At 42.6% G+C, this 25,624-nt stretch overlaps 3 protein-coding genes and 1 long non-coding RNA gene across 5 annotated transcripts in view; 2 read left to right on the forward strand and 2 right to left on the reverse strand.

The window, feature by feature from the left end:
- The first annotated feature begins 69 nt into the window (after positions 1 to 69).
- On the forward strand, positions 70 to 9,861 carry LOC141784364 (atrial natriuretic peptide receptor 1). The gene is made up of 23 exons (XM_074662188.1): positions 70 to 196; positions 539 to 653; positions 2,050 to 2,182; positions 2,295 to 2,427; positions 2,548 to 2,652; positions 2,771 to 2,873; positions 2,965 to 3,110; positions 3,196 to 3,268; positions 3,386 to 3,530; positions 3,608 to 3,694; positions 3,777 to 3,920; positions 3,995 to 4,116; positions 4,210 to 4,348; positions 4,439 to 4,487; positions 4,577 to 4,678; positions 6,119 to 6,238; positions 6,321 to 6,414; positions 6,604 to 6,691; positions 7,027 to 7,166; positions 7,277 to 7,429; positions 7,502 to 7,600; positions 7,709 to 7,800; positions 9,227 to 9,861. The coding sequence occupies exons 1-23, from the start codon at positions 167 to 169 to the stop codon at positions 9,407 to 9,409; spliced, it is 2,595 nt and encodes an 864-aa protein (XP_074518289.1). The 5' UTR covers positions 70 to 166; the 3' UTR covers positions 9,410 to 9,861.
- Positions 9,862 to 12,636: 2,775 nt separating this feature from the next.
- Positions 12,637 to 14,592, reverse strand: LOC141811260 (uncharacterized). Its single transcript, XR_012600159.1, has 3 exons — positions 14,499 to 14,592; positions 12,887 to 13,027; positions 12,637 to 12,773 (listed from the first exon to the last, which is right to left on the reverse strand). It is a non-coding gene; the product is annotated as an uncharacterized LOC141811260 (long non-coding RNA).
- On the forward strand, positions 14,569 to 20,701 carry LOC141811258 (uncharacterized). 2 transcript variants are annotated; one of them, XM_074699239.1, is made up of 4 exons: positions 14,569 to 14,708; positions 15,195 to 17,701; positions 17,783 to 17,920; positions 18,073 to 20,701. In XM_074699239.1, the coding sequence occupies exons 1-4, from the start codon at positions 14,619 to 14,621 to the stop codon at positions 20,198 to 20,200; spliced, it is 4,863 nt and encodes a 1,620-aa protein (XP_074555340.1). In that variant the 5' UTR covers positions 14,569 to 14,618; the 3' UTR covers positions 20,201 to 20,701. The 2 variants fall into 2 exon arrangements, with proteins under 2 accessions (XP_074555340.1, XP_074555341.1); XM_074699240.1 differs by having other exon boundaries at positions 17,786 to 17,920.
- A 4,826-nt stretch (positions 20,702 to 25,527) lies between these two features.
- The window catches only part of LOC141811259 (uncharacterized), a 6,096-nt gene continuing 5,999 nt past the window's right edge, over positions 25,528 to 25,624 (reverse strand). The window contains exon 4 of the mRNA XM_074699242.1: positions 25,528 to 25,624. This exon is cut by the window's right edge and continues 1,085 nt beyond it. The gene's annotated coding sequence lies outside the window, so the exon portion shown is untranslated.

Consider the following 25,624-nt stretch of genomic DNA (forward strand, 5'->3'; position numbering starts at 1 on the left):
GAGGAGATGCAGTGACAGAACTCACCAGTAGAGGGCAGACAGGATCCCATTCAGATCTCTCCATCCTCTCCTCCTCTTCTCCTCAGACCTTCAGAGGCTGCAGAGCTCAAACAGCACCTGTCTGTCTGTCTGCCTGCTTCTCTACCTGTCCGCCTCCAGGAGCAACATGAGGAAAAGATTCTGGTTTCTGCTTTTGGTAAGACCCTATAATCTGATTTCAAGTAGGTTTTTTTTTAATAATTATTTGGTTATTTAAATTAAAGACATTTTTCACTGAGTTAATCTTATCAAAATGTTAATTTTGCTGTTTAAAATTTTTAAAACCATCAAAAAACAATGTTTAAATGTAATATCCTGAGTAATTCTGCATTATTGTTGTGTTAATGTATCATTTCTTTAATCTGTGTGTCACAGTGTGATGTAAACCTGATGTGTCATAACAGTTATATACCGTGTGTGTGTTTTCTCTCGTTAACTGGAGTCCCTCTTTCCTCCTCTGTTGTCAGTCAATCACTCGAGTGTGTTGTTGTGTTTGCAGGTGTGTGTTTGTTGTGTGAGTCCAACATGTTGTTGGCACGACTTCGACAACAACCTGGAGTACGACTGCTGGCCTTTGGATCGACCCAACGAGTACAACATGATCGACTGTGGAGGTGAAAAACTCAGGGCTCGTGTTTGACCAGAAAATGAGATTAATATAACCTCAGATTAAAACTAATTTAAACACAGATTATATAAAACTCAGGTTCTAAAAAAATCCAGGCTGGAAAATAATCAGGTTGTGATAAACCAAATTCTTTAAATTCAGTTTAAATGAACCAGGTTATGATAAACTCAGTTTTTACGAATATTAGACTTTAAAGACTCATATTGTGAAATACTATACAAACTCAGATTATAAAAAAAATTGGGTTATAATAATCTGAGTTGATATAAACTCTGATTATAAACAACTTGGATTAAAATATTATTATAAAAAACTCAGGTTATAATAAACTCAGACTATATAAACTAAGATTACATAGAACTCAGGTAATAAGAAATTTAGAAAATATAAACTCAGATTAAAAGAAACTCAGGTTATAATAGACTCAGATTATAATAAACCAAATTATATAGAACTAAGGTAATGTGAAATTTAAATAGTATAGACTCAGATTATGGTAAATTTAGGTTTTAATAAACTCAAGTTGTCATAGACTCGGATTAATTTAAACCCAGATTATAATAAACTCAGACTATATAAACCAAGATTCCATAGAACTCAGGTAATAAGAAATTTAGACAATATAAATTCAGATTATAAGAAACTCAGGTTATAATAGACTCAGACTATATAAACCCAGTTAATTTTTTTTAATTAGTGAAATAATAAACTCAGATTATAACAAACTCAGGTTATAATAAACTCAGACTTCATAAACTAAGATTATATAGAACTCAGGTAATAGGAAATTTAGACAATATAAATTCAGATTAAAAGAGACTTAGGTTATAATAGACTCAGATTATAATAAACCAGATTTTAAAAAAAATCTTGTTAAATAAGACACACAAATTATAACAAAACTCAGACTATATAAACTCAGATTTAAAAAAAAACACAGGTTATAAGGAATTTAAATTATATAAACTCAGGTTATTATAAATCTAAAATAATAAGAAATTCACACTTATTAATTTCTTATAATAAGAAACTCAGGCTAAAATACATTTCAAGTTATTAGTAATCAAAACCATATAAACTTATATTATAAGACATTTGCACTATACAGACTCATTTTTAAAGAAACTGAGGTTATAACAAACTCAGAAAATAATGAAATCATATTTTAATTAACTCAGAGTCAAATAAAGAACAGTTGACCTGAACCCTGGTTATTTATATTTTATATCAATTTCAAAGTTAAACTCATAGTATAATAAACTCAGGTTGTATTAACTCAGATTTTACATATGGTTTATAAAAAACTCAATTTATGACAATACAGACATAATAAACCCAGATTAGTTGTTTTTCTTTAAATTTTATCTTTGTCTCTTGCCCAGGTCTGGAGATGGCCTGGGTGGTCCGTCCTCCAGAGACAGTGAAAACTGACGAGGTGTTCAGTGTCACGTACTCAGTGACTGCCAGAGACTCTTTCTACCAATGGGCCATCGACAACAACATCTTCACTAACAGGTTCCTACATTTTTTCAACATCCAAACAGTGAAAACACAAACATCTCCTTGTAGACTGATTGATTTATTTAGTGGGCTTGATCCTGGTCTGATCCTGGTCTCGTGTGTTCAGTTCCATCGTAGATGCTGAAGCCGCTCGCAAGTTTTGCGAACATCTGGACTGTCCGCCTAACTGGAAAGATGCTGATGGAGAAAACTGCTGCATCCATCACGCCAACATCCACTCCTGTCCGCTGGGATACATGGTACAAATTTCTACCACTAGAAGTTTCACAGTTTCAAACAAACTTCAACCCGCTCCGGATTTTTATCAACTACGCGGTCCAGACTTGGTATGAATAAACAGAAACTAAACTCACTTTCAGACTTCAGGTACCATCTGTGGTCCCTGGATTCCTGACGACGGGAAAATCTTCACACACACCATCTCGACTTCTGGAAAGATGACCCAGACCAACTGGACCGCCAAGGTAACACACACAGTAGGAGGGACTGTTCCTGGAAATCATTTGGTATTTCTCCATTCGCAGATGATACTCTGCTTTGTCTTTGAGATCCAGTAAAAGTCTGTCGTCAAACTTCGCACAGGTTGTTCTGGTCCATCCCGGCTTAACCTCCCTCATCGCTCACATACGAGTCGGTCGAATGCAGGTTGCCCTCGAGTCTAAGAGCAACGTTCAGCCCGCTGTGGGTAGGTTATGATGTTTGTTTGGTTGTTAAGGCTCGTTTAGGTCATCTTCAGTTCGGTTCTGCTGACTCCAGTTTCTTCGTCTTGAGCTCAGTGTGCGGCGATGGTGTCTGTGAGGAGGTGGAGCTTTGTTCTACTTGCCCCGCTGATTGTGGCGACTGTCCTATGGGCCTCGCCACCAAGCTCGCCATCAGCCTGCCGCTCAGTTTGCTGTGCCTCTGCATCATAATGACTGCTCTGGTGAGAAACACCTCAACGCATTCTTACTAAGTAGAAACTTCTCCACCAAAACGCCGTATATAACCATCCGTGAATCTGTGCGTAGTGGCTGAAGTACCAGAAACAGAAGCTGCTGTGGGACGAGAGCTGGGTTATAGACTACGATACGATCAAACAAGGTATGGGAATCAACTAGATCAGTCATCTTTCGGAGTTGTTCAGTTTTATTTGAATACTTTGATAATCAGCGTACAGGGCCTCAGTGATTGTGTGCCCTTCCCTCTTCCTGTCTGTAGATCAGGAGGCTCGTATGACCATGGGCAGCATCATGAGCGTGCCAATGGCGAACAGTGACAGCAACACCAGCTGTGTGACCGCTCTCAGCTCCTACACCGGACAACCAGGGACACGGAAAATACCCTTCACCAACACTGGGATATAGTAAAACTACATCATGTGAATTTGAACGTTACGTTACCAGGTGAATGTTCCTTTGCTAACGATATCTCATTCTCCAGCGACGGCAGGACTGTGGCCATCAAGAGGATCCAAACCAAAACCTTCTCCCTGTCAAAAACCATCAGACAGGAAGTCAAACAGGTCAGGTAAGACAAATCCAGTCCTCGTCCTACCACTGCTCAAAAGACCATCCTGTTCTACAGAACCTTGGTCTGTTCCCACCTCCAGAGAGCTGGATCACCCAAACCTGTGCAAGTTCATCGGAGGGTGTGTCGAGGTGCCGAACGTGGCGATAGTGACGGAGTACTGTCCTAAAGGGAGCCTTAACGATGTTCTACTTAACGAGGAAATTCCCCTTAACTGGGGCTTCAGGTAGGAACACAGTCATGAACAGGATACGGAGGAAAGACGTGTTGGTGGGTCATGTCTTGTATGTGCTTCGCCAGGTTTTCGTTCGCAACAGACATTGCAAGAGGGATGTTGTACCTCCACCAGCACAAGATCTGTCATGGCCGACTCAAGTCTCTGAACTGCGTCTTGGACGACCGCTGGGTCTGTAAAATCACAGGTACCTGGTTGAATACTGTATCATTGAACATACAATGGTACAACACTAACGCGACTTGTCCGATTTCGATTGACATGTGGTCTGTCCTCTCAGATTATGGACTGAGGATGTATCGCAGGGATGACGGGGCGGAGCCTCTATCGACCTATCAGCAGAGACTTCTAGAGGTGTACATGCCTCCTGAATTTCACAACACCAACATGGAGCCGACCCTGGCCGGAGACGTATTCAGGTATGTTTTGTGGATGGTTGTTGGTGTCCTTTACCTGGGTGACTGGTTGACTCAAGTAGAAGTTGATAAAATCTGTGTTTGTCTTTCCAGTTATTCCATTATTCTTCTGGAGATTGCCACTCGCAGTGACCCTGTCCCAGTAAGTCAGCCCGTGTGGTTAACTGGTCTCTACCTGTGTGGAGCTTTCAGCTGCTTGGATTCTTTCTGGTTTGTTCTGTCTCTTTGCAGGCGGAGGAGTCTAACCAGGAGAGCGCGTGGTGTCCTCCTCTTCCCGAGCTGATCTCCAGTAAAGCTGACAGCACCTGCCCCTGTCCCGCCGACTACGTAGAGGTGAGTCTCTATCATCAAATGGAAAAGTACAGTTGGTGAAATCATTAATCTGCTTTGTTCAAAGTGCTTCTTACTCTAGTGTTAGCAAGTCTTCATTTTTTCTCTTTTTGTGTTTTGGGATAAATATTGTATCTTTTCTATATTCAGCGTTATTTTTTTTGTAAAACAATCAAACGCGAATTCATTTTGTTTAGTGAAATAATGACTAAATTCAGTGCCTTTTTTTACCAATGCACCTGGATTCAGTGCATTTTTTCCACTAATTTGCCTGAATCTGGTGATTTTTTCTTCAACATGTCTAAATTCAGTGTGATTCTACCAACCATCTGAATTAAGTGCAATTGTTCAACAACACACTGCAAAAAATGAAAATTTTATCAAGTGTTTTTGTCTTATTTTAAGTAAAAAATGTCTTTTTATACTCAATATGAGCCATATTCCGCTTGTCAGTCCAGAAAAATGTCTTGTTTTAAGATGTTTCAAGTAGAAAATGAGGTCTGGATTGCTTGAAATGAGTACAAAAAATCTGCCAATGGAACAAGAGAATTTCGCTTGAATTTAAAATAATTTTTCATTACAAATAACTTTTCTCTTGTTCCATAGACAGATTTTTTTTTACATTTGACAAGCAGTTCAAACCTAATTTTGACTTCATATATATACATATATATATATATATATATATATATATATATATATATATATATATATATATATATATATATATATATATATATATATATTTTAAACTTGAATTTCATTTTTTTCCAGTGCACACATGAATTCATTAGGTTTTACACATTTATTAATGATATCAGGGTTTATTTTACCAACACACCTGAATTGAGTGCTATTTTGCGTCACTAATTTGCCTGAATTTGGTTCAATTTTCTCAAATATACCCAAATTTAGTGTGTTTTCACCAGGTCCTGGATTCAGTATTTTTTACTTATACTCTTCGATACAGTGTGATTCCACAACATGCCTGAATTCATTATTTTTTTTAAGAAAACAGTGCCTTAAATTCAGTGCTTCTTTCAAATATTACATAATTCAATGTGTTTTGAATCTAAATACAAATTTGGTGCATTTTTCACCAACACACCTGAATATAGTGTGAACTTCAAAATGTCACAAAAATTGTGTACATTTTTTTAAAAACTGCTTAATTTCCATGTGTCTGAAATTCATGTGTCTTTCCTCTAAATGGCCAAATTTGGTGCTTTCTTCAGCAAATGCCTGAATTTCGTGCATTTTTACCGGGAAACCTGAATTATGTGTGAATTTTACAAACGTGTCTGAATTCTGTGCATTTTTCATAAATGCTTAAATTCAGTGTGTTTCAATGTGTTTTTCAAAAAACTTTAATTTATCATGTCAACGTCAACATTCACAGTCAGGAATAATCTGATGTCTTTTGTCCCTTGTATGTCCCTGTAGCTGATCAGGCGATGTCGCTCACACAACCCCGCCCACCGACCCACCTTTGAACAAATCAGGAAGTTCGTCCACCGAATCAACCCGATCAAAGTCAGCCCGGTGGATATGATGATGAACCTGGTAAAAACCTGCAGAGGTTTAGAGTTATGGTGTTGAGTTACTGCGGCTGTTTCACCGTAACGTGATGGAGCTTTTGTTTCAGATGGAGAAGTACAGCAAACACCTGGAGGTGCTGGTCGCTGAGCGGACGCAGGATCTGATGCACGAGAAACAGAGGACGGATAGGCTGCTTTACAGTACGTGCTTTCTCCAAATTAATCTACGATTGGATTTCCTGGATGTTTTTCTTTTTCTGTTTTTAAGATGCAATCATATTATAACATCTTTATAGACTTCAGTTCAGTTAGACAGTAAACCTATATGTCTCTATATGCAGACGATACACCGCTGTAGGCGCTAAGCTAACAGGTGTGATGCTGTTGCAGGTATGCTTCCTAAACAAGTGGCTGATGACCTGCGGCAGGGCAAACCACTCCAGGCTCAGAGTTACGTCAGTGCCACGGTCTTCTTCAGGTAACAGACCTAATTCTGCATTCCCTCTACTGTCCAGCAGGGGGCATCAGATTATTTATCGCTCTCTGAGAAAATAATTCTGATATACTCGCTCAGTAAATATTTTCCTGATGAGTTTATGGTCTCATTTTTAAAAATACACATCTATTAAAGCATGTTTTAGCCATATTAGCATTAGCATTAGCATACGACTCGGAATTCACCAACTACAAAAATAGTTAATTTTTTAATACCTGCTAATGAATGACTCTTTATTGGAGTATGTCAATGAGAATGAAGACTAAAGTGTGTGTGTGTGTGTGTGTGTGTGTGTGTGTGTGTGTGTGTGTGTGCAGTGATATTGTGGGATTCACACAGCTGTCTAGCAGCAGCACGCCGTACCAGGTCGTGGACTTCCTGAACAAACTGTACACAACGTTTGATGACATCATCGACAACTACGACGTCTACAAAGTGGAAACCATTGGAGACGCCTGTAACTGAAGCACACACACATACACACACACACACACACACACACACACACACACACTGAGGGTAGCTGTTGCAGACTAACACCTCTTCTCTCACCCTGTGGTTGGGTAGACATGGTGGTGTCCGGCGTCCCCAAAGAGAACGGGATCCTCCACGCCTCAGAGATCGCCAGCATGGCCCTGGACTTGGTGGGCGTCTGCCGCACCTTCAGGATCCCCCACAAACCCAACACGCAGCTGCAGATACGAGCAGGGATACACTCAGGTACACGCAGAAACTGTGGGGAACATTTTTTGGACTGAGCTCATGATGAAAACGTTGGGTTTGTGTGTTCAGGTCCTGTGGTGGCGGGCGTGGTGGGGACTAAGATGCCTCGCTACTGTCTGTTTGGAGATACGGTGAACACAGCATCGAGGATGGAGTCGAACAGCCTGGGTGACTCACACACACACATGATAAACATGTTGTTGATACACTGACGGTTTAAAGTCTGAGGTGTAAATTATAAAACCGTGAAATGTCCCTTTACGGTCAACCCCTCAGCCCTGAAGATCCAGTGCAGCTCCAGCGCTTTTTACCTCCTGGAGGAGATCGGCGGCTACGTGCTGGAGTGCAGAGGGACGCTGCAGGTTAAGGTGAGCCCGCCCCCTCATCCATCATCCATCATTAATACATCCATCCATAAAATATCCATCCATCGTCCATCATCCAAACATCCATCTATAAAACATCCATCTGGGATCCATCCATCCTTTAAACATCTGTCCATCCATCCACCGATCATCCATCCATCCATCCATCATCCATCCATCATCCATCATAGAAACAGTCATCCATCCGTACACCCATACATCCATTAAAGATCAGTCATCCATCATAGATTTACCCATCCATCCATAAAACATCCATCTGAGATCCATCCATCCATCAAACATCTGTCCATCCATCTATTCATCATAGATCCATCCATCCATCCACCCATTAGCCATCATCACCACCCATCTTTCCATCCATCAAAACATCATTGATGCATCCATCCGTTCATCCATCCATCGTTGATACATCCATCTGATATACATCTAACCATCCATCCATCCATCCATCCATCCATCCATCCATCCATCCATCCATCCAACAGACATCCACGCATTGGACCTTCCATTAATCCATCCATGGTAGATACATCCACCCATTCGTCCATCCATTCCTTAAACATTTATGCACCAAACATCCATCCATCCACCCATACATCCATCATAGACACATCCATCCATCCGTCTGAGATCTATCCATCATCCATCCAAAAATACACCCATCTATCCGTCCATCCATCCATCCATCTATCCATCAAACAGCCATCCATCTATCCATCTAAGATCTATCCATTCATTCAGCAATCAAGCATTTATCCATCAAACATCCATCCATTTATCACAGATAGATCAATCATCCATCATTGATAGATCCATCCATCAAACATCCATCCGTCCATCAAACATCCATCCATCCATCCATCCATCCATCCATCCATCAAACAGCCACCCATCAAACATCCATCCATCCATCCATCTGAGATCCATCCATTTACCCATCATTCATCATAGATATTCCTATCTTTCCATCCATCAATACATCATAGACACATCCATCCATACATCCATAAAGCCATCCATCCATACATACATACATTCATACATACATAAAAAAAATCATCCATCCACCCAACATTTTTCTTTCATTCACAACTTCATCTATCTCTTTTTATCATCCATCACTCATTAGCCCACCCCCATCCATCCATTCATCCATCCGTCCTGGATTATGATAGATGGATGACAGGATCATGTCTGGATTTTGGCGCCCCTGGTGGACAGAGTTTCTCACTGAGACTTTAGTAATCTTGATTTGCTAATGTCTGACAGTTTAAACAGGACCAGCTCAATCCAGTCCAGTTAAACTAAAAGTAAACCAGAGACCCAGATCCTGCATGTCCAGATCCAGACCAGTCAGAGTCAGTTTGAACCTTAATCCAGATTAAACACCTGGACTCTCTGTGAACAGGGAAAAGGAGACATGGTGACGTACTGGTTGGTTGGGAAGAATTCCAAAGATGTCAGCTCCGGCGTCAAGGTGAACAAACCTGTTACCACGGAGACAGAGGCTAAAAAGGCGGGGCAAGAGGAGGAGCTTTACGTCTCCATGCCAGGGTTCTTAAACGACGACGTCATTCTTGATACGGCCTGATGCTCATAATCCTAATTTATCAGAGTTTAAGACCTGACAGTTATTACGTCATTTAAACTAGCACCATGTGTTTAAGGATAGATAACAGGAAAAACTATATACACAGAGAATCTATAGATCGCTTTATTTCATTTCATGTGTGAAAATCAAATCTGCTCTTACTCTTTAATTTCAATTAATAGTGATATAACCTGTTTTTTGTTTGTTTTTCTTTTGTAATGTTTTAATTTGTTGTGTTTGACATAAAATCAAAACGTTTCTTAAATGTATGTTTTCGTTTTCAATCTTCTTTGTTTTTGGACCAAAAATATCAAAGTAAGTAGTTTTTAGTTGTTGAAATCTTATGTAAATCACTTAAGTTCTGTATTTTGCTTATTCCATATTGACTTTGCCATTTTGGGGGCTGACTGTAACGTGTTTCAAGGGGATAAACATTAAATGTATCGTTTTTAGTTTTAATTCAGAGATTCAATAAATAACCAACACATGTTTGAATCTTCTCTCGCTGGGTGAGTTTGTGTTTCGTTGTTGGTTTTCTGTCTCTCGTGGGTTTCCTGGGGAGTTTATGAATTTTAATGTCACACTGAGGAGCAGATGGACGACTCGATGAGACACATGAGGAGGGATTAGTTTGTCTTTGAGCTGCCAACATGACCGACATGAGGGTGAAGGAGAGCTCTCGAAAGCATGAGGAGGATATACCACGTCTGTTATCTTATTTCAAAATCAAGAAAAAGGAATAAAAATGGGATAACAGTTTCAAATTTTAAAATTAAATAAAAAATCATTAGGAGTTGTATGGAAACAACTTTAAACCATTCATTCTGATTATTTACTTCAAACAAAACAACAAAAATAATATTTGTTTGTTTAAACTTTTCCATCATAATCCCCAAGGAGGAATTGCTCTTTAGCCACAGCTATTCCTTCAAAAAGTTGAAAATACTAAGTACAAAAAAAGGATTTGACAATTAATAACAAAATGTACTAATATAAAAAGTAGAGCTGTGTATACCAATTTTATATATTAAATAATATGAATATCAAAAATAAAAAAATACCAATAGAGAAAGTAGAAATGTGTTTGCCAATATACTAAAGCATATAAAATATATGAAAAAAATAATTAATAGATTAAAAATAAAATAAACCAATTTAAGAAGTAGACCTGTATATACACCAATATACCAAAATATATAAAATAAATGAAATAAATAATAAATGTGTGAAAAAATGAAATATAGCAAATACAAGAAGTAGGGCTGTGTATACCAATTCACAATAATATATAAGATGTAAAAAAAAATAAGTAATGTATGAAAAATACAATTTAGTAGTATAAGAAGTAGACCTGTATACCAATATATCAAAAAGTATAGAATATACAAAATAAATAGTAAATCTATAAAAAATAAAATATACCAATATAGGAAGTAGATCTGTTAATATCAGCATACCAAAATATAAAAAATAAACAAAAAATGAATAAATAATCGTCGAAAAATAAAAAAAAATCAATGTATGATGTGTAAGATGTGTAAGAAGAAGATCCATATCTGAATAGTAAATGTTATATACATATATACAATAAAGACCGTTCCCATGGACTGTGTTAATAAATATTAAGCTTATAAAGAATTTGTTTGTGCACGCCCTGTTAGAGACTGTTTGATTAAGGTTATACAGGCTGCATAACCTGTGTTTGTATAGAATATGTTTAAAAAAAACCTTTGCCTTTTAGAATATTTATAGAGCATTTTTATATGAAATGTGTTTTTAAGTGAGATTGTATAGAACTCGTTTAAAAGACTGCATATAAAACATGTACACACGTTTTTGTATAAAATGTGTTTTTTAAGTGTGTTTGTGTAGAATGAGTTTATATAAAGTTTGTTTATATACAATAGATTTTTATGGATAGTTTGTTTAGACAGTGTGTTTATTTATACTTTGTTTATCTAGTGTGTGTTTGTGAAGAAACCGTTAGTATAGAACGTATAAATATGGACAGTTTTAATAAAGCCTGGGTTTATACAGACTGTAGAGAGTTTTTTACAGACTGGGTTTGTACCAACTATGAAAACTGTGTTTGTTTAGATTCCATTCATTTAGCCTGTAGAGAAAATCAGACACAACAAAAATGAAAAATGATGTTTTCATGAACATGTCCATGATTATCAGCAGCTGTGGAGGAGAATCTGAGCAGACCTCAGGTTTTTGTCACAGCGCGCTGAGAGCAGCTCTTTAATTACACATGACACACAACGGCTCTCTGAGTGTGTGTGTGTGTGTGTGTGTGTGTGTGTGTGTGTGTTTGAAGTGTTTTTGCTAATAGAATGAGTACTCACCTGAAGCCCCCCCTTCCCCTGCCTCTCCTATTCTTGTGAAGCTCTCACCCTTTCTCACCCCCCCATTCTGTTCAGAGCATTTACATATGAGAGGACACACACACACACACACACACACTCACACATCAAACAGTGTCTCTATTATGCTGTGTGTGTGTGTGAAGCTTCTTTTAGTTACTGAATACATTAGTGCTCACACACACACACACACACACACACAGGGCTGATGTGGGTTCCTTTCATGTGTCATTGTTAATCTTCTGTCAACACACACTTTCAATTTTTACGTCATAAATTTTGGCACATTTTGGCGGCTACCTCGAGCGTTTTTTTAATGAGAATTTATCTTTTAATTTGATGAAGAGTTTTTTTCTCAGATGGCAAAAAAGAAAAAACAGGAACCAGATCTTACTCAAAAATAAATAAGTAGTTTATTGACGTTGGACTCAGATGTAAACAGATTCATTTTCTGCTTCAGATTCAGAGCAAGATCACACTTAAAAACCAAAACCAATGAGAAACAATCAGGATCATCATCATCATCCTCAGCGGACCGGCTCTCAGGTCTCTGCAGGTTTTTCCTGGGTGTCAAATAAAGAGAAAAAGAACAAATAAGTTTATCTGTTAATGTCAAAAAAAACAATGAGTGACTGGTGTTTCCCACAGGTTTACAGACAGTTAACTTTTGTCCATATAAGGACAGAAATGACGTGTTGTTGTGTAAATAGCAGTGGTTACATAAGGCTGTTTAGTTTATTAAATAACATAACGACAGATCAGACCTTCTGTTGCAGCCTAGACTCCATTTCCCATGAGCACCATCACCTACGTAAAGCGATTCCTCAGCGATCACTGATAAAGTTAACCTTTAATAACTCACCTGAGTCTTCGTCCAATGAGCAGTAAGTCTGTGTTGTTCAGTTGGGCTGAAGATAATCCTCCAGGATCTGGAAAGAGGTCTCTCTGCTGGCGTAGATCACAAAGGACCAGGACAGAACCACGACGGCCAGCAGGATCTGGATCGGGAGACACGGAGACGCAGTTTAATAGACCACAGAGAGTCTGTGAAGCGCAGACACGTTGACACAATGAACAGGTGTTACCGGACAGGTGAGGGGTGTGGACGTACCGCGGAATAGATCCCGTCCAGAGCCCGTCTGCTGAAAGTCTCCATTTACTGTGATACTTTAATCAGACCTGCTCGGTCTGTTTACACCGTCATCCTCTTCTTCTTCTGCTGTTAATGAAGCGCGTTACCGCCATCTAGTGCCTACGAGTGGAGGTACAACGACCCAACTTCTCCCCATTACTTTTCATTTCCCTCTCTAAACAAACCCACGTATAAACACTACTCATATACATTTTACTAAAGTAAAAAAGACACAACTTCGACGCTGCTTCCCTTTTCAAGAGTGAAATAGTCTCTTAACACTGTGATGGACGCTGTTTGTGGATGGACCGATAGGGGGCAGCAGCGCGGAAACAGACCGTTACGGCTGCAAAAGAAATAAAACAAAGGAGGAAGTCTCACTCTGCTGCATTTTTAAAGCCGTGTAAGGGAATTTGCTTTGTACTGCCACGTTTTATGTTTTTCCGTTTTTATCGAGTTCATATTCACACCGGAACTCTACCAATATATGCTTCTTTGTTTATTTTTATTGATTAATTCATTTGAACAAACACAAAAATGCAAAATATTTCATTTTAACAAGAAATAAGAAGGATTTGTCAGGAGAGGTAAGAACAAAAGTGGTACAATAAATATACATATGTGTGTCCGTTGTTTTTGTTTCTTGCTTCTTGCTTCTTTTTTTGTGTGTGTCTATATATATGTGAGGGTATGAATTTAAAAATGTATTTTTATGGTTGTGTACTGTATGTTTTTGTAAATTTGTGTTATTGTGTATGTCTTAAAATTCCTATGTTATAATAAGTGGTTTAAATGTAGTTATAATTTTATGTTTTTAAAAATACAAAATCATACAAAGTTGTCATTCACTATGTAAGGGTGGTAATTAAAAGTAAATATATATTATTGTTTAATTAATTAAGTGAGATGAGAATTTAGACAACCCCTGGGATGAGACTTTTATTGTATTTATTATGTGTATATACAAAAGGAAGCTTAATGAATTATTAATTGTCTTAACTCCTTTTATAATATTTTTAAAAAGTTAAATCAGTGATGTAATAACATTTTTGCTTTTTTAATGGTTTAAATAACTGTAGATATCTGCTTTGATTTTCTGTTGTTTTTAATTCATCTAAGCTTCCTTTTTTAGAACATTTCAAATTAATTAAATTGAAATTAATTAAATTAAATTAATTAATTAATTAATTATTAAATTAATTTAAAAAGAATAATATTATGATCCAAGCTAATCAAACCACTTAAGTTATAATAGATTACTGTGAGGGAAATAAAAAAGGAATTTTATGGTAAGCTGTGAAAGAATTTCTGAAAATGATTAGCTCCGAACATCATTCAGTTTAGCATGATTACATTGCAATTTCTAAGAGAAAACCTATTGTGTTTGGTTTTAAAATAAGGAAGATGGAGATTGCAGTTAATAATAATACTAAAACAGTTTGTAAACCATTGTATAATAATTAACGTTAACACAGTTTTCAAACTCTGCAATTTAAACTCAGGATTTGACGTTGTTGGTATTTGACTAGAGTGAGTCATCTCACTTCTTTACGATCTCTGAGAAACTGGTGTTTGAATACCCATCACCCACCGCGGTGTCTCTGTAGTTCCAGCTGTGTGTAGCTTCCCCTGATCCAGGTTTCCCGAGAATCTGGGTCTGACCGGGACGGAGCCGCAGAGCTCGGCGGACTGTTGACCTCACCGACGGTTGATGCCGCTCGCGGTGCGGAGTTCTGTCCGGAGGAGGAGAAAGAACCCGGATGAGAAGCTTCCGGAGCGACCCGGGGAGTCCTCTGATCAGGTAGCTAACCGCGTTAGCATGCTAACAGGCTAACAGAAAGCTGTGTGTGTGTGCTTAATTATGTATGATATATCTTCTAGATATTGATCTAAAACGAGCATTTTACAGCTAACCTAAGCGCTAAATGCTAACAGAGCGCTCACACTCTACGTTGAAAATACTAGAATGCTAACACAGAAAGTGAAAGCTCAGCTAGCATCTAGCTCACAGGTTAACAATCAACACAGTCATAGGGTTAGTAGGTTGGTTTCCTGAGCTTCCTCTCTCTGCAGGTCTGATCACGTGATGCATGAACTTTGTTTACATGTCAAAGTTTAGTAACAGTAAATAATTCCCTCACTCTGTGAGCTTGAAGCTATCAGCAAATAAATCAATTCAGGGAACAGAGTTGTGATCACAGAGGTCACGTTTTATTATCAGGTTGAACAAGGAAGCATTCATCAACCGGCTGTGATAACTCTGAGTGTCATTTTGTCACTTTTCCAGGTGATGGCGCCGACACGGATGAAGCTTCGTGTACGTCGGCGTGAGAATGTGACTGAAGGTGCCGCAGGAGGAGACAGCCAGCAGCAGGAGGAGGAAGAGGAAAGGAGCAGGGGGAGCAACAGGAGGAAGAACAACAACAACAACACTTCCTCAGCTGCTACCTCCTCCTCCTCATCTCCTCCCTCCTCCTCTGCCTCGGCTCGTGCCGTGATAGCGGCAGAGGAGACATCCCCTGACTCCAAGTGTCCGATCTGCCTGGACCGCTTCAACAACCTGGCGTACCTGGACCGCTGCCTCCATCGCTTCTGCTTCCCCTGCATCCAGGAGTGGTCTCACAACAAGGCGGAGTGTCCGCTCTGCAAGCAGCCGTTCGCCTCCATCCTCCACTCCGTGCGCGCCGAGGACGACTTTAAGGAGTACACGCTGCGGCCCGCGCCCGCAAACAGCAGCGTCGCAGCTACAGTCGCCATGGTGGCAGCAATGGCTTCGGCGGCGAGGAGTGACCACCAGATGAGGCTGATGCTGAGGAGGCACCGAGAGGAGGAAGGAGAGACGACCACGAGGAGGAGGAGGAGGGACAGGGTAGGGAGAGGAGGGGCGAACAGGAGAGCCAGAGTGTGGCAGTGGTACCTGGACTCTCCTCCTCTGGCTCTGCCTCCTCTTCCTCACCCCTCCTCGGTGGCGGCGGAGGATAGCGAGGAGGGGGAGGAGCTGGAGGATCAGAGGAGGGGCGGCGCTGACCTGTCGGAGCGCGGTGTGATATTTGAGGGGCTGACTGGACTTGGCGGGACAGTGGCACCTTTGGCGCCAACTGACCGGGCGTCACGGAGGCTCATGACTCGCTTGGCGGCGAGACAGCGTCTGCAACGAGAGGGTGGGACTGTGCGGCGGCTACGAGAAAGAGAGACTGTAGCTTTTCGCCGCGCCCTCTACCGCTGCGGCGTGCGGGTACGCAGCATTGCCGGAAACGGTAACCAGGGGCAACAGCAGCGTGACATCACTGCAGAGAGCTTCCGTAGGAATCCGGTCCACCTGAACAGGCTCCGCCCCTGGCTGCGGCGAGAGCTCACAGTGCTATACGGCGCACACGGCTCTCTGGTAGATATCGTCCAACGTATCATCATGGCTCGGCTTGCCCGCCACGGCCTTGAGGACACGCCGACCATAGAAGACGAGCTGCGTCCCTTCCTGTTGGCGCGCACGGATCACTTCCTGCATGAGCTGGTCAGCTTCGCCCGCTCGCCGCTCAGTCTGGAGAACTACGACCTGCAGGCGGTGTACGAGCCACCGGACGCCACCCTCGAGGTGGACGGGACGAGCAGCTCCTCTGACAGCAGCTCTGTCATCGCCATCTCAGAGGGCGAGGAGGAGGGAGGAGGGACGGAGGAGATCCCGCTGAGGAGGGAAGGGGGCGCTCATGATGATGTCATCCAAACAGGAAGCTGCCTCAGCCTGTCAGCGTGGGACGACGAGACTCCTGGCCCCTCCTACTCCACGGCAGAGCCGTCCTGCTCACTTTCCTCGCTGTCCTTCAGCCCCGCCCCTCAAGAGGCGACCAATGAGGAGGGAGGAGGGAAGCGAGAGGAAGAGGAGGAGGTGGAGGAGTGTTTGATCGTCGGGTACAAGAAGCCGATCGCAGAGCGGACCCCGGAGCTCGTGCAGCTCTCGTCTGACACAGAGGAGGAGGCGGAGGAGAAGAAAGAGGAGAAGAAGAAGGAGGAAACGGCGGAGAAGCTTCCTGACCTCCCCTCCCTCCCTCCTCCCATCTCTTTCTCACCCACAATCCCTCCCTCCACGTCAGGCACCTGCAGAGAGGAGGGCGCGCAGAAGGAGAAAGACAAGGAGGTGGGGAGGTGTCGTTCCTGGTCGGGGAGCTCAGGGAGGAGCAGGAACTCTGTGTGCATGCTCAGCCCGGAGACGCCACGAGAGCGGGAGAGGCGGCGAGAAAGAGAGAGGAAGCGTGCGGGGAGTGAGAAGAGGAGGAGGAGGAAGAGGAGCAGGAGAGGGAGCGAGAGGAAGAGTGGAACCCTCTACAACCCCAACCGCTCCATCTATCCCGCCATAATGCGTCCCTGCATACACTCCTCCTCGCCGTTACACTCCAGCGCTGACTCCGCCTCCCCGCTGCCCCCCAGCCCGCCTGACTCCACCGTGAGCTACCACTGCTCCCAGGCCTCCCCTCTCACATCCTCCATCTCCTCACCGTGCTCCTCCTCCCCATCCTCCTCCTCGCCTCTTTTCTCCTCCCCTCAGCTGTCCTCGCAGACTCCCCCGACCCCTTCGCTGTCCCCCAGTTACCATAGCAACAGCCACCACCGAGAGAAGCCTGGCGGGAAGAGGAAGTACAAGAGTCGACACCTGGACAGCGACGACAAGGACCCCACCTGGAGACCGAGCAGCAGCCAGCGTGGCGAGGGGGCGAGGAGGAGGGAGCGGCGGGAGAAGGAGAGGAGGAGGCGGGAGAGAGAGGGAGGGAGGAGGAGGGAGAGGTCAAGCAGGAGGGACAGGTGAGTGAGGTCACTTCCTGTTTACAGCTTCATGTGTTAGTCTGTCTGTTTCACTGAAGTCATTTCTGGTCCGTCATCCAGCAGCGGCAGCAGGAGGCGCAGAGAAGACCGGAGTCCCAGCGTGGAGATCATCTATGAGGGGACCATCGACTCCAACGCAGCGCTGCCGCCTGCACGCAAACGCCACAGGAAACGCCATCGCAGGACGCAACTAAGCAGGTATGGCTCAGACGCACCAAAGATACAGGATCAGGTGCATTCTTGAAATCTGTCTGCAGGGGGCATGGAGTGGCCTGACACCATTTATTAACCACGATTGATCACATGACCATCTGTAGCTGACGTTTATCTGTTGTCTTTCTTCGTCTCAGCTCTCCCGTCATCATCACCCTGGACAGCGACAGCAGCAGGGACAACATCGACATCAACAACGACAGCGACAGCAGCAGCCCCCTCAGCAGCCAGCAGACCGTCGACTTCTGCGACCTACCCCCTCTCCCCCTGATGCCCTCCACTGGCATGGGCGGAGCCTTGAACTCAGAAATCGGCGAACTCCCCGCTGACATCCTGGACCAAGGGTCTGACGGGTCGGAGACGGAGCCAGGTGGGCGGGCTGCGGGTACCATCGCAGTTGTCAACAGTGACAACAGTGATGGCGAAGTGGACGTGGAGAATGTTGAGGAGAGTGGTTTGATGACGAGGTCGGCTGAGGAGAGGGGGCTAAAGAGGAGGAGAGAGGAGAGAGTGGAGACAACCAGGGAGACCAGGACAGCCAGAGATGATGACTCCACCTCTACAGGACCAAACCATGGAGCCCCCAGAACACAAACGGAAGACATGCCATTGGACAGCCGCCTGCTTGCAACCATCCTCAACGACCTGAAGGGAATCGCCGCACCCAGTTTGGAATCCGGCACCTCATTGGACATCGGACAATCACATTCATGGGATCTCCCAAACAAGGAGGACCGGCTGGCCGAGAAGAGACAACCCAATTTCCCAGAAGAGAAACTCTCTAAGGAAACCAGAGACCAGAACCATAGTTCCTCTTCATCCTCACTGCCTCTTCGGGAGCAGCAGGTCCAACATGAGAGCCGAGACGTCCCTCCACTTCTGAAAAAAGCCAGTCCAGTCCGGACACACAACAGAAACACCCCACCACCGTTAAAACACAAAGATGCCGGGAGCCCACACCTGTTACCCATTCCTTCTGTTGACTTGCAGACTTCAGGTGAGTTGCCTGGGGACAACCAGGTGATCCCTCCGATTTCTACACTGAAGAGACATTTTAACAACATTCTGAGAGGATCGACTCCACATTTGGCTTCTACGAGCAACAGTTCAACCACTGACTACCATTCACCCGCTCCCTCAGAGGTGGGAGCATTAGCCGTTCATTCCAAGAGAGACAAACCGTACATTGATTCTCCTTCTGGGTCTCAAATCAGGGCCCATTTTTCCCCTCATGCAGACTTCAATTCCTTCTACCCTTCAACCTCCAGAGAGGTCCCTGTTGGTCAAAGAGCTCCATCCACTGACTTCCATTATTTGCATTCTTTACCTCCCATTGATTTCCAATCAAAGGCCAGCTGGTCCAAAGAAAAGCCAGCTCTCTCTAACTCTACCTCCAGGGGCTGTCAGGTAGCACCTGCTATCCTCCATCCTTCCAGCAGGGATTCAGGAGAAGGAACACCAGCAGGCGGTGATGTTTTCTCAGGAACCAAATGTAACGAAACATCACGTCCTGTTTTTGTTTCAGAAACTGATTCAAGGACGCAGAATCCTGTGTCACCTGTTGACTCCCGCTCCCAGAAGTTCCCAACCTCTGGGGAAAGCGCAATGTCAACGACAGGGGCTACAGAGGCTTGTTCTTTCAGTGAAACTGTGGAGGTACCGATGGATTCTGTATCATCGAGTTATAAAAGAAGATCACCAATCAACTTAAATTTTGCTACTCCGGACAAACATACGAATACCATCTTTAGCCCGTCAGTTGACCAGTACTTGAACCACACACCTTTTACCTCCACTACCTTTCAAACACAACAGAGAAAACAAGGCTCTTTGCCGAAATCTAACACTGACACCCACTCAAATCCTCACCACCCTGATCCGAAAGCTTTCAACCACATTGATCAAACCTCCAACCCACAACTCTGCCTCCAATCCTGGTCAGAGCAAAACCCAACCATCGACTCCCATCCCAAACTTCGGTCAAACACTGACTCCCATCCTCCATCTTGGCCAACCATTGACCCCCATCCTCAACCTTGTCAGTCCATCGTTGACCCCCATCCTCAATCTAAGCCAACCATCGACTCCCACTCAAAGACTCCCGTTCTTGACTTCCACAACTCCACAGACAATCACATCTCCCGGCAGTCTGTCGAGAACTACCATAACTCACACTCCCCCATCGACTCCCATTCAAACTCTGAGTCACCTGTAGACGAACACTCATCCAGCAGCTTCTGGAAAACACACACACGCCTAAAATAAAAACAGACCTCAGTGTTTCGAGGACTTGATAAAAAGAAAGGAGAACGATTGCTGATTTTTACCTCTGTAAGTAATTTTCTTTCATGTTCATGACAAACTGTCATTATTAAAATGTGTTTGCCTTTTCATTTCAGTGGAATGGAAGTGAATTGTATGTCAGTGTGTTTGGGGCAGTTTAAATAATTATCTTAAAATATGAGTGGTCTTTTTTTCTACTGAGCCCAGGACAATAAGGAATTCGGACTGATTGTATTAAGTCACGAACTCTGATGTTATTCTCTGTTTTTGATATTTGTAGATTAATATGTCTAATCTGACAGTTTTTGTTTGCATCACAGGGACAGTAGATCAAATTGAAATGTTAACATGAATTCACAATGCCACTCAAGGGTTGTAATTATGAAAAAAGTAATTTTGTTGGTTTTATTTTGAAAATATTGATAAAGTGATGAAGGTCTGAGATTTGTTCATGAGCAAGAGATGAATCACTGAAATCAAAAAGCATTAAAAGATTACTCTGACATGTTCTCTGCTCCTTGAATTCATTTCTGTCCGACAGTGAAAGTTAACGCCCCCTGCTGTCTGTTGTTGGTGGTTACTGTGGTTGGTTGTCTTTGTAGATCTTTCTTCTAGCCAGCAGTTGGTGCCAAAGGACTTTCAGTTAAGACGTCTTCGTTTAATCTGTGTGACATATTTATAACACAGTTAACCTTAAAGACAAGGGTCTGTCTGCCTTTTTGTTTCATTCCATCTACCAGAAAAGCACCTGTTCATCTGTTTCTGAAAGGTCTCAGTTTCACTGTAGATTGTAAGTTGCACCAAGGCTTAAGGAATAGGTATCTTTCACATTTGAAACAATACCAGGGTGTCCGCAGGGTCTTAAAAAGTATTAAAAGTTGATAAATCAATCGTGGGAAAATTAAGGCCGTTGAAAAGTATTAAAAAGTCGTAATTGTGGTTTTATAAGGTATTGAATTTTATCGGAATTCAAGCTTTGGCTCCAAAAATATCCATGAATATTTATGTCCCTCCTCCTGACTGTCTCCTGATTGGGCCGTTAAGCAATCGGCCAGTGAAGTTGTCAGCAATCGGTAGCTTGGCAAGATGGACATGCAGGATTTCAGACAATGAACCAGGCAAGTCCATCTAGATCGCCTCGGGCAATGTCAATAAACCTGCCTTTAGTTTCATGTATTCTCTGAAGCTTATTCCCTCTCAGTTTACCTCATTTCTGTTCAAATGCAAACCACAACTGTTAAAGATGAGTTGCTGACGACAGCTTAAAGGCGGGATGAGGCCTTCAAACCTTTTTAAAAAAATTTTTTTTAAAAAGTCTTAAAAAGGTTTTGAAATTAACCTCACGATTTCAGCATATACCCTGAGGTATCAGTACTCAACAGTACCAATTTTTGGTACTTTTGTGTGTTTTTATGTGGTAAGCAATATTAATTTCTTCAATCATAAAATCTCAAAGTTTTTCAATGTAACATATTTATTTCTTAGTATATAAACTTGCAATGCTGTGTTCCTGTCCAGTATGAAAAATTGCCTATTCTTCCACTCCTCAGACACAAAAATGTGTTTAAGTATCCAAACAGGGTACCGTTTGATTTTTTTGTGAATCAGTAATACAGATGGAATTCGGTCGGTATCTATAAAATACCTAATTCAGTATCCATAGTGGTTTGAAGCTAAAAAAACAAGCTAGCCGACAATCCATTTACGTTTCTTGAAGTTAGGTTTGAAAAAGATGATTGGGTCTGCAGGCGTTCTAGAACTCTGGAACTGAGAACAGAATTCTGCCTTTGATCTCATAATTCTAGACACCTGATAGGTCGACAATAAACAGACTACTTACGGAAATTAGAACACTTGTTTTTAAGCATCATCTGTAAATACTGTTTTCATCATAAGAAATAAAATGTGTTTTTTATAACTTTTTTTGCGTTTTTCAAAATGTAAAGAAAATTGACTGAAAATCTTACCTGTGTTCAGCTAACTCTACTAGACACAGAGTTGCAGTTCGTATTTCTCACCTCCAGATGGAGCCCTTACATCTCTTTCCCTCCACCTCCACGTCTTCCTCTTTTCCCCTCCGTCTTCTTCACGGGGATAATGAGCCTCGAGGGAGGGAGAGACGCTCTCACACACTAATTAGGGCGATCAGGGTTCGATTAAACGGCTGTTAAACACACTCTGCGGTGGATCAGTGCCAAGGCCTGACTCCGGTTAGAGGGAAGAGGGGCCGGGGGGAAACTGAAAATGGGAAATAGAGCAAAGCTGAGGAGGCACCGCAGACATTTACTGGGCTGAAAACCTGCGTTTCACACATTTCTGGAAGTTTTCACATCCACAAATCAGACTCCTGCAGCCTCATGATCTACTGTTACGGGTTTACAATAAAGCCTCCAGCTCTCACACCTGAGGGGCTTTCTGGGGATTTCAGTTCACTGAGAAACGTGAAGTTAAAAAAGGATTTGAAGCAGAGGTTTGAGCCAGTTTCATTGATAAATAAGAGTCACACAGCAAAGAGGGAAGAGGGACCAGCAGAATAAGTAAGATTCACCCTCAGACCCAGGTGGACCACGGGGCTAACGTTAGCAGAGCTATCTGTAAACCCGGCTCCTCAGATTCAGGATCTGGATCAGGATCAGGCTTCTGTGCCTCTGTGTGTGTCTACCTGTATGTGTGTGTAAATCTTTGTTTTGTCATCACTGAGCATCAATCATTCATACTGCAGCTGTCTGAGTCTGACTGAGCGCGCTCAAACGCTGCAGAGGTGCCCCCTCCCCACTCTCAGGCCACGCCCACATTCTAGAACACTGGTGGCAGGCCATTGTTAGCGCTGTTGCCAGGCAACACGGCACACCGTTGTCAGGGACAACCAGGCTCTCTGTCTTTTTCTCCCTGTCTTTGATAGAAACACCATCACACACACATACACACACACACACACACACACACACACACACACACACACACACAGGTTCCATCTTGTGGCAGCAAAACATTTTCACACAAACAGAAAAACATATTGTTCATTCTCATGCCTGCTATCTCTTTCTCTCCCTCCCTCTTTCTCTCTTTCACACACACACATACACACACACACACACACACACACACACACACACACACACACACACACACACACACACACACACACACACACGGCACTTTATGATGCAATCACCTGACATACATATCCCTGCAGTGTGTGTGTGTGAATCCATCACAGCTTTATTATAATTCAGCACATGAGGAGGTCTCACACACACACACATACACACAAACACACACACACACACACACACACTCCCTAACATCAAGGAGACGTTTTCGATTTGAATCCTGTGAAGAGGAAAAAATGAAACTTCAAATATGAAATAGAAGATGTTTTTTGTAGACAAACGTTCTTAAAAACACGTCTGTGGATCACGTCGTCATTTTTTCTCCAGTCACTGTCCTCACTCTGAAAAATGCGGCTGGTGTCAGGAGTCCGAGGTTCACAGGCCTGGATTGGTCTGACGTCGGTCATTCTGGGTCAGAGAAGTGTAGGGTTCAGGTAGGGTAGTGTAACGTTGGGGTAAGCCTGGGCTACAGTAGTGTAGGGTTTGTGTGATTGGGGTCAAGGTAGGGTAGGTTGAGGAAGGGGTTGCATCTTGTAGTGTTAAACTAATGGAGGGTTAGGTTAAGGGATGGCCCGATCAGGTATTTTTGCTCTTGAGTTTGAGTCTGAGTCTTATGTTTTTGACTATGTGCTGATACCAAGTCCCGATTTGATACTTCTATTCTGATACATCACACTCCCAGTAAAAGCTTCTGCCATGTTTGGCTCTACTTTATGACATTCAAACAAAAGTGTCATTTTTGTGATGTCGTGCCCTGGGTTGTTTCTGTGTGGGGTTGAGACGGTCTGACTCTGTACCACCACACAACGGTAGAAAAAAAGTCTGACTCCAATCAAGTCTATAGGGTTATCGTAGTTGAGAGGCAGGGTATACCTGCTGATACTCAGTTTTTCTGCAGGAGTCTCCAATTTTTTAACCCTCCTGCTTGCCGAACTCCCGATTCAGAATTTCTCCAGAATTATCACATTGATACTGTCCAAGGATTAAATTCAGGGCCAATTTTTCGTTGTGGTTACCGCCAACAGTACCTGGTACTAAGTGGTCAAATGAACTGTTCACATCAAATTGTGGATGAAGTCTCAAGGGTCGCTTTTGCAGATGGTACAATACTCGGTAAAGGCTTGTTCATTAATACTGTAAAGGATACATGTCCTCGGACCTGGTGCTCCCAAATGGTCAAGGTAGGTCAGAGTGAGGAAAGGGTTAAGGTCTTGAAGCGTAAGGGTTGGTAAAGGGTATATTTGGTGCCAGGTTGGGTTATGTAGGGTTAGGCTAGTTGAGGTTTAGGGTAGTTTAAGATTCTGATAGTATAGGGTCAAGCTGATACAAGGTAAGGCTACATTAAAGTTAGGGAGGTTATGGTTCAAGTAGTCAAGGGCAAGGGTAGGATAAGGCTAGTGCTGATCAGAGTTGGGCGTCAAGAAAGAAGTTGGATCTTGAAGGGTTGGGGTAATATAAGGTCAGGCTACTTTAGGGTTTGGGTAGTAATAGTGAAGGTTAGGGTAGTTTAGGGTGAGGAAAGGGAAGGGTTTAGATAGTCCAGATTAGGGTAGTGTAAGGATGGCTAGGAGTAGACTTCACTGGTACAAATGCTGTTGGACACTCGGGTTATCAACTCCTGGGAATTTTCGGTTTACAAAAAGTAGCTTCAGGTTTCTGTGTTAACATTTTATTGAGTTTATGAGTAAATAAATGACATGAAACCCTTGGTATTTAACGTTTTATGTTGACTAATGTTGGACATGTTGGTGGAGTTGCCACTGTTGCATAATAATACAACGTTCTTAAGCCTTCGATATCTTCGATCTCTCCGCCTCCGTCTTGGAAATTCTGCTGCTGACAATCGACTGTGACTGACTTGTGGCATGTCATGCAACGTTGACATAAGGTTTGATTACTCAGTCGTTATGTAAAGAATTAACAAGGGAACCATCAAGTATCAAGGCTAATGCTGTGGTTGGATCGAACCATTGCTAATCGACTCTTAACAGGAACAGGTTATCGATACCCATCCCTTGGTGAGGGGTAGAGTTTGAGCGGTTGGGGGTTGAGGTGGTTTAAGGTGAATGTAATTTAGGGTTAAGGTTGTTTAAAGATGGCAGGTATAGGGTTAAGGTAGTTCAGAGGGTTTAGGGTAGTCAGACTCCTTACTTCCTGTTTGGTCTTGTGTGGAGTCTGCAGTGAAACAGAAAGAGATGAACTGGCCTTGGACTCTCTGGTCAAAAGTACTAGAATCTTCAATCCCTCGACAAAAGCTGCCCCATGAACACAAACGCACAACACAGAGAGTTTT

This window comes from Halichoeres trimaculatus, unplaced genomic scaffold, assembly GCF_033239565.1.
Source record: "Halichoeres trimaculatus isolate MK-OKI-2021-1 unplaced genomic scaffold, fHalTri1.1 fHalTri1_scaffold_22, whole genome shotgun sequence".
In the NCBI taxonomy this organism is placed as follows: Eukaryota; Metazoa; Chordata; class Actinopteri; order Labriformes; family Labridae; genus Halichoeres; species Halichoeres trimaculatus.

Excerpts from the sequence above, each read along its gene's own strand:
- LOC141784364 (XM_074662188.1), top strand. The coding sequence starts at position 167 with ATGAGGAAAAGATTCTGGTTTCTGCTTTTG. Across the intron at positions 2,183-2,294 it reads AACAACATCTTCACTAACAG|TTCCATCGTAGATGCTGAAG; the intron begins GTTCCTACATTT and ends TCGTGTGTTCAG. Across the intron at positions 4,679-6,118 it reads GTCCCGCCGACTACGTAGAG|CTGATCAGGCGATGTCGCTC; the intron begins GTGAGTCTCTAT and ends ATGTCCCTGTAG.
- LOC141811258 (XM_074699239.1), top strand. The coding sequence starts at position 14,619 with ATGCCGCTCGCGGTGCGGAGTTCTGTCCGGAGGAGGAGAAAGAACCCG. Across the intron at positions 14,709-15,194 it reads CCGGGGAGTCCTCTGATCAG|GTGATGGCGCCGACACGGAT; the intron begins GTAGCTAACCGC and ends TCACTTTTCCAG. Across the intron at positions 17,702-17,782 it reads AGGTCAAGCAGGAGGGACAG|CAGCGGCAGCAGGAGGCGCA; the intron begins GTGAGTGAGGTC and ends TCCGTCATCCAG.